The sequence below is a fragment of the Monopterus albus genome, unplaced genomic scaffold (genome assembly GCF_001952655.1).
Source record: "Monopterus albus unplaced genomic scaffold, M_albus_1.0 scaffold38.1, whole genome shotgun sequence".
Lineage (NCBI taxonomy): Eukaryota > Metazoa > Chordata > Actinopteri > Synbranchiformes > Synbranchidae > Monopterus > Monopterus albus.
The window spans coordinates 1,550,880-1,558,830 of record NW_018127918.1 but is presented as its reverse complement, the minus strand read 5'-3'; the positions used below and the strand labels follow the sequence as shown (position 1 = coordinate 1,558,830).

General features: G+C 42.3%; 1 protein-coding gene across 1 annotated transcript in view; it reads right to left on the bottom strand.

The window, feature by feature from the left end:
* The window catches only part of fgfr4 (fibroblast growth factor receptor 4), a 19,567-nt gene that overhangs the window by 5,115 nt on the left and 6,501 nt on the right, over positions 1–7,951 (bottom strand). The window contains exons 5-15 of the mRNA XM_020598518.1: positions 6,853–7,122; positions 5,117–5,206; positions 4,837–5,003; positions 4,514–4,637; positions 3,327–3,517; positions 2,578–2,716; positions 2,162–2,355; positions 1,790–1,935; positions 1,341–1,462; positions 1,124–1,234; positions 536–726 (exon numbers count right to left, since the gene is read on the bottom strand). Of these exons, the coding sequence (XP_020454174.1) occupies positions 536–726; positions 1,124–1,234; positions 1,341–1,462; positions 1,790–1,935; positions 2,162–2,355; positions 2,578–2,716; positions 3,327–3,517; positions 4,514–4,637; positions 4,837–5,003; positions 5,117–5,206; positions 6,853–7,122 (1,745 nt within the window). The remainder of the gene's footprint in view (positions 1–535; positions 727–1,123; positions 1,235–1,340; positions 1,463–1,789; positions 1,936–2,161; positions 2,356–2,577; positions 2,717–3,326; positions 3,518–4,513; positions 4,638–4,836; positions 5,004–5,116; positions 5,207–6,852; positions 7,123–7,951) is intronic.

Below are 7,951 nucleotides of genomic sequence, written 5' to 3'. Positions count from 1 at the left end.
TCTGAGACAGCAGCTGGCAGACAAAGAGACGTGTTGACAAGAAACACACAGACAGAGGGCATGCTGGGAAAATGAAAGGAACTGAAACATGGGGGTGGGAAAGGGAAGAAAAGAAAGAAAGGGACAGACATAGGAATCAGTTTGGACTTTCTTGCTTGATAAACTCTTTAATTGATTACTTTATCAACTTTTTTCAGTCACCTGATCTATTAATTGAATTATATCAGCATTAAAGCTTGGTTTCCTAGCAAGTTTCTCAACTACTAAAAACAGAAAGTACTAGCAGCAACTCTCTAGGCACAAAGTTCCATCACTAAACAAAGTAGAATTTTGCCACTATAACGAAATTAAAGATGTGACCGGCCATATTATCACACTGCAGAACCTTTATTTATGTTTGTGTTGACACATGAATCCTTTCACCTCCTACATCCATGAAACATTTGTAGAGAAGATTTGAGCACAGCATGGATTCAGCTTTATTGTTAGATACATGACTACTACAGGTTCTCACCACTCTTTAAAGTGAACATACCCTTTTAGAGGCCAGGTACTCCATCCCTCTGGCCACCTGATAGGCACAAGACAGCAGGTCTTTGAAAGTGAGCTGCTCCTCAGGCATCTTGGTCACATCAAAGGTGTAGTCCATCCCTGGGGGTCGCCGGGCCCGCAGGTACTCCCTCAGACTGCCTTTGGAGGCATACTCCACTAGCACATAGAGGGGGCCTGGGGGGGACACAAACAGGATGAAGGATGGGGTGTTTCTATTGTTGTTTTAGCCTAGAGACTTGGCCCATCATGACTGGAGCATCCACTAAATTAGGTTGGTTTGTCAAGATTTACAACAGTAAGGTGGCTGGTGAGGAAGGTAATTGAATGAGATTGTTTTCTCTCCAAAACAGGGGTGTGTATTTGTCATAATTTGTGTTAACAAGGAGGATGCTGTCCTTTGCTCTAAACATTGACTCAAGAGCCAATGCTTTAGTTTGACTGCTCACAAGCTGACAGATAGCTAGAGCACATCCAACCTTTAGTTAAATCTCCGAACAAAACACATAAAGAGTATAATCAACAGAAATAAAACAACAAACAAGAAGGCCTGAGTCATATGTCAGAAACTCACCATCCTGTGTGCAGACTCCCAGCAGGTTGATGATGTTCTTATGTTTGTCCATCACTTTCATCATCTCCATCTCTGAGATGAGATCTGCCAGATCCTTGTCAGTGGCATCATCTGAGGGATAAATACTTCTTATTTAGACAAGCATGCCTTCCTCACAGACAGCAGACTTTATCTAATTTCTTGAGGTATTTTTGTGCCTGTAACATTTCTTTTCTACCTTTAAGCATCTTAACTGCCACAGTGGCGGCCTGGTCAGGACAGTCCTTGTTGATGCCGTAGGCTTCAGCTCTGACCACTTGTCCAAAGCAGCCTTCTCCTAGAGGTTTGCCCAGTGTTAAACTAGAAACAGAAAGATCGAGAGGTAATGAAAATAAGTGTGTCCAAGTGAAAACCATACAAATCCATAATTTTGGGCTCTAGTTTCTTAAATCATAGGTTGGGCAGAGTCAAAAATGGACTGCAGGCTTGATTCCGCCCACATGACGCGAGAGCTACAGTGTTTAGATGCGTCCAGATCCCAGCAGCCAAACTAAACTTAGTAGGAAATTCCAAACAAATCACTTCATGGTAAGTTCAAACATAAGAGCAGGTATCATTTCTTTTGAAAGTATCATGACCATCTTTACAGAATGTGAGCCAAGTGATTCTACACCACACATGACTTACTTCTCTCTGGGGAACTCCCAGTCTGGGTCGTGGGGCAACTCAAACTCCATGACTCCGGCCAGCATGGGAGAGCAGCTGGATGAAAGACGAGCGACCCTCATCAGAGATGCACTGGACTTCCCTGATGAGTTTGACTCCACTGAGTACTGAAGGAAGAGATGCAGAAAGGTAGAATTTAGTTAGCAACCAGCAACATACAGGAAAGTTTCAAGTGTGGCCATTAAGAATAGCTATAAACACTTCAGATTTAAGAGACAGTCAGATGATGGGACTTTCATTCATACCTCAGTCTTAAGTCATAGTTGATTACTTGCCTAAGCATCTTTTAAGAGCAAGCAGAATTGAGTTCACATGATTCACCATGCCCTGTACCTGTCTGCGAAGAGGAAACTTGGAAAGTTTATGGACAGGAAGAGCATCAAATGGCTCCCTTCTGGGCTGGACCTGCATTCGACACAACACCACGATGATGATGGCCATGATCAGAGCCAAGAACCCACAGGCGTAAATGATGATGTCGGTATACTTGGTCTCCATGGTTTCCATAGCGTCTGCAGCTTCCTCCTCTATAGACAAAAGGGATAGCTTTTACAGAAGAATCCTCAGCATGTGACAAATGTTCATGTACTAATGTTAAAGTTAGTTATGATCAAAATCCAGTATCAGCTGCTTTGTGCGGTACAACAATACTGTTACTTCACACTGATAAGAGGAAGAGAACCTTTTGCAAAATTAAAAGTCAGATCCAGCACCAAGTCATGCAGCCTTCAGTAGCCTTCATCCTTTACCTGAGAGGACAGTGAGCCAAGCGGACTGGTGGGCGAAACCGATTGAATTTCCGGCCAGACAGGTGTACTCTCCCGCATCGTACATGGTGACTTTAGACAGGTAGAGCACCTCCACCTCTGACATGTTCAGGCTGCCAGTCTGCGCAATGCAGATGCAGAAAGTGACAAAAGTTAGCATACAACAATCATCACAATATATCTGTTATACATTCTTTAAAGCTCTGTTGCCTTTTGCAAAAATCAGGCTTGTGCACCAAGTCCATTGTCAGGTGCTGACTGAGGACTGCGGTGTGAAAATGATACAGTAACACATTTTAGAATAATGGCTACAGTCACACTGCATATTTTTGTAAAGTTGCTTGAGTAAAAACCAACAACTGACCATTTAGAAGCATTTACCGTGAAGCACCTACTTTAAGTGTTAAATAGAATCCAAACACTATTTTTTATTTTGACTCTTTTGTTGTCAAGAAATTAAGTTACTCTATTACAAAAAAGATGTATAGGGACAGATAAAGAGGTATGTTCCAATGTTGTAGATAGAGCTCAGACCTGGTACATAGTTTAAGGTAAGTTTGAGTGACACTAACTCCTACAGAGTTAATTCTGTACAAGATGACATATTTTGGCTGGTTCTCAGTCTAACTGGGCAGAAACTGTTGCAAAAGGAAAATGCTGAAAAATTCCTGTTCCACAGAATGTGTTTGCTTCACATCTGTGTTTATACTGTGTTTAATCATGTCACCAACCTTGAGGACTCTAACATAGGGTATCCCATCGGGACCATAGCGGCTGCCATTTACTTCAATATGTTTGAGCCACTGAATGTGAGGTTGGGCATCACTGTAGACTTTACAGTGGAACTGGACATCACTGCCCACCACTGCTGTAGTGTTGGCTGGCAGACCAGCCTGCAGGATGGGCCTGTGGGGGGAGCGCTCTGTAAGGGTAAACAAAGAAATCGAACAAATGGAGAGATGAGCAAAGACTGACAAATAGCATTAAGTAAAACCAGTCAGAGATTTCCCTCTTTTCAGGGCAACAGCTGAAAGGTGACATGGAGACTTAAGAGAGATTTAACTGATCTGTAAAGCATAGTTTAATGCTGACAGAGTCTCTGTCTTCAAGAGTCAATATGAGGCCATATAGGCAGGACAAACATGAAATCCTGCTTAACTATGGCTAAAACATCCAGCTATTTGTCCATTTAACATCCATCGAACATGACTAATTTGTTAACACTGTCTCTAAAGAAAATCTCAGAAATGGTGAGCAGTTGTCAATAATGTGTTTGTATGTTGGCAAAAGAGCAGGAAATGTCATTTTGGGAAGAAGATTGGTTCCATTAGTGTGGCTCTTTGTCAGCTGGTTGCCTGGGTCTCTTTGAGCTGGGAGTGCTCTCACTCTCTGATCTCGTTAGTTGTCTCATTAGTTTTCACCCCACATTGATAGGGACAGAAACTGAGCCCACAGTGAGTGGACAGTGAACAAATGAACAAATAAACCACAGTCCTCCTCAGTCTCCTGTCACAGGTCAGGTAGAAAACTGGGGCAGACACCTGACCGTCCACATCCTACCTGCCAAGGCCAACACCAGGCACCCCTGCTCACCCCTCTGTGTATTCTATCCTTCACACTGGGGGATTTTATGTGAATGCATGGTGCTTTTTGATGTGCTGATTAAAAGGAGTTACTGCCATAAATACCATTAATTGATCACCAAGAATATTTACATCATACTTCAACATATATTAATGGTATGTACAGTCTAACAGTACGTTACCAGCCATTACATCATTAATCAGTCAAACTGTTTCTTTTTTAACATCAAAGACATAAATCTGTCAAATCTGTCAGAAAAACCGAATCACAAGTAACAACACAGACTCTTAGATCAAGTCCAGACAGTGCTAAATTATACACTTTCATGTCTTACCGAGGACATCGAGGATGTAGCTGTGAGAGATGGAGCCATATTTGTTTTCCACCACGCAGGTGTAGTTTCCTCTGTCTGAAGGAACAACGCTCTCCATCACCAGGCTCCAGTGCTGGTGCCTCAGCTGGCCAAACAACATAAAATAACATCAGCTTGGACTCCACATGTTTCAGTTCCTAATTTTCTGTCAACTGCTTGTCTTCAAGACTTTATGATTAGGGTGACAGGATGAAGCAAATCTCTCTTTCAGAAAAACTGCTGACAGTCAATGTTTCACCAGATTATCTGAATAAACCCAAGTATAATTCTGCCGCCACTCTCACCTTGATGCCCCCGATGCGATGCTCTCCTCTAAATTCTCGTCCATTTTTGAGCCAGCGGATGCTTGGCATGGGGCTGCCCATGGCTGGGCAACGAAACTTCACCGTATTGCCTGCAGGAACAGCGTACAACTTCTTCTCCATACGCTGGGTGTGAGTCCAATAGGGACCTGAATGGACAAAGACCAGTCAATAAGCTGTTAGTCAGAATGCCCTGAAGATGCCTGGAGGTCAAGCTGTAGTAAATCCGTAAGGATTGCAGGTAATAAGCAAACCAGCACACCTCTGGAGAAGTAAACCTGGTCATTTTCGATGTCAGTCGATGAGTCCTCCAAGCCATTGTCCTCGTCATCATCTCCTGACCCTTGTGAATCTGGAAACATGAAAAATAAGAATGATATGAACAAAATTGCCACTTTTGTAACTGTATGTGAAACTAATTCTGCACTGGACGTCAAAATATGTCATTCGCATCACGAGTTTACAAATTAATTAATGAATTATTTGGTTTGCAAAATGTTAGACAAAGCTCATCATATTTTCCTAAGCCCCAAGCTGACCCAAACAGCTTACTTTGTTCTATCAGCTGTCCCAATAATCAGCTGAAAGATCAATTTACTACACTCAAACACTAAGAAAAGCATCAAATATTCTTGTTTGAGTAGCTGCAACTGATTGAATTTTAACTTAAATCGTGGACTAATAAATAAATTTAATCATCATTATATACTGCTCAAAAAATTAAGGGAACACTTAAAATCACACATCAGATCTTGTTGACAGAATTATTCAAATTGAAAACCTTTATCAATGTATATTGCATAGTTTGTTCAGAACAAACTAACATAAAGATGGAAACTGAAAAAAAAACTGGACTAGGTTTTTAGGTCGAATACATTTCACCTCTCATCCAAGAGGCCTCATCAGTTCTGCCTGACTGGGCTGTATTCAAAATTACACTGAAAATCAAAGTGAAAAAGTGAAATTAAAGGTTTTAAGTTGTGTGAATTTAATCACTGCATAATGTGACTCAGAAGTGTGTATGGCCCCCTGTGCCTGTATGCACTCCTAACAACATCTGGGCATGCTCCTGATGAGTCGTGGATGGTGTCCTGGGGGATCTTCTCCCAAACCTGGATCAGGGCATCAGTGAGCTCCTGGACAGCCTGTGGCGGTACTTGGTGGTGGCATCAGGCCCTCATGCCACCCTCATGAAGTCTGTCTCTGACAGTTTGGTCAGAACCATGCACATCAGTAGCTGTTGGAGGTCATTTCGTAGGGGTCTCATAGTGCTCTTCCTGTTTCTTGTTGCACAAAGGAGCAGATGCCGGTCCTGCTGCTGGAGTGTTGCCCTTCTACAGCCTTATTCAGCTCTCCCAGTGTAATTGCTGGTCTCCTGGTGTCTTCTTTGTGCTCTTGAGACTGTACTGGGAGACTCAGCAAACCTTCATGCAACTGCACGTGTGGATGTGTCATCCTGGAGTAACTAAACTACTTGTGCAACCCAATTGGGTTGGAGGTATTGCCTCATGCTACCAGTAGTGACAAGGACACAAGAAAAACGTGAGAAGAATCAGTCAGGAAGGACAAGAAGAGAGCATTTTTCTGTGGCCACCACATGGAAAACCATTCTCTTTTGGAGGTTGTCTTGCTTTTGCCTCTCCATTGCACCTGTTGTCACTTTCATTTGCATCAAAGCCAGTGAAATTAATTCACAATCATTGTCCTTCCTAAATAGATAGTTTGATAAGGTATCTTGGAAGTTTAACTACTTGCTGTTATACTGTGACGATTAAGTATTCCCTTCATTTTTTTGAGCAGTTTATAATCATTTCAGCTCTAATGTAAAGTAACATACTGTACATTCTGCCAGACGTATATGAAAGTCCTCTGCATGAGCAGGTGCTCACCTTCCTGCTTTAGGTGACCATGTTAGTACAGATTAAAGCTCACACTGACATTATTTGCTTTGTAAAACACAACTCTTACAACAATAAAACAACAGCGTTATGTCCTTACCTGCTACAGTGATGGTGAAGTTTCTCAGAGGCTCTTTGGTTCCCCGGAAAACACAAACATAAATGCCTGAATCCTCATATGTTACATCTGTGATCTCCATGATGGCACCACGGATCTGGATACGGGGTGTGGGCAGAACTCGGACTCCTTCCTTGTACCAGTTCACCGCCATGCCAGGCCGGGTGCTCATGTCGCAGCGCAGTTTCAGCACGTTGCCCAGCTCCAACAGAAGATGCTCTGTAGTATCCTCGCTTAGGTCCTCAAGAACATCTGTTGAAACCAAACAACATGAGCACACTTTGCTCCTTGTTTCTACTTCAACTTTTTTGATACCTCCTTTTGCTCTTCACTTTTTATTACCTAGTTCTTCTTTAACATACATCGCCACATATCACAGGCCAGTCAGCACATTATTTCTTCAAGTCGTCTATAAAGCATGTAGCTATCCCCTCAACTATGACCTTCAACTTCTCAACCCCATTACCTCCCATCCCCACACACAATAAAATTGCCATGGAGACCAGGAGACCTAAATGACCCAACCCTCCTCCACACACATCCCCTCTTCTCCATTGTTTTGTTCCTTTGTGGATTATTCTACCACTGAGAGTGATCTGGCTAACACAACAAACTCTCTCCCTTCTTGACTCACTGAAAGAAAAAGAAAAAAGAAACAATGATGAAGAGATTGAAGCTAATGAACATGTTGCAGTGTGATAGTGAAAGGAGACTTAATCTAAGGTTCATTGGAGATCTAAGGAGATCTAAGTGAGCAAAGGGAGGAGAGAAGTTCATTCCAGCCTAGAGAGGAGAACGCCAGTGTTTGAGTCCACACAGATGGCCACCATGCCACCTGTTTTAACATTGGATTAATTTAACACAAGTATGCACTTGGTGCTCTTGTGGGACTCACGCAACAGCAGTTTCAACTTAGATTCGTGGATTGTCTGTGTTTCCATTTATATCATTCAGTGAAAACAGTTGTAAATGTCAGAGCTATAGTGGCCTAAAATTGCTGACGACTAAAACATTTGAGACTGTACAGTGTTCATCTTAAACAGGATAAAAATGCTGAGTTTAGATACATCTGAACACAACC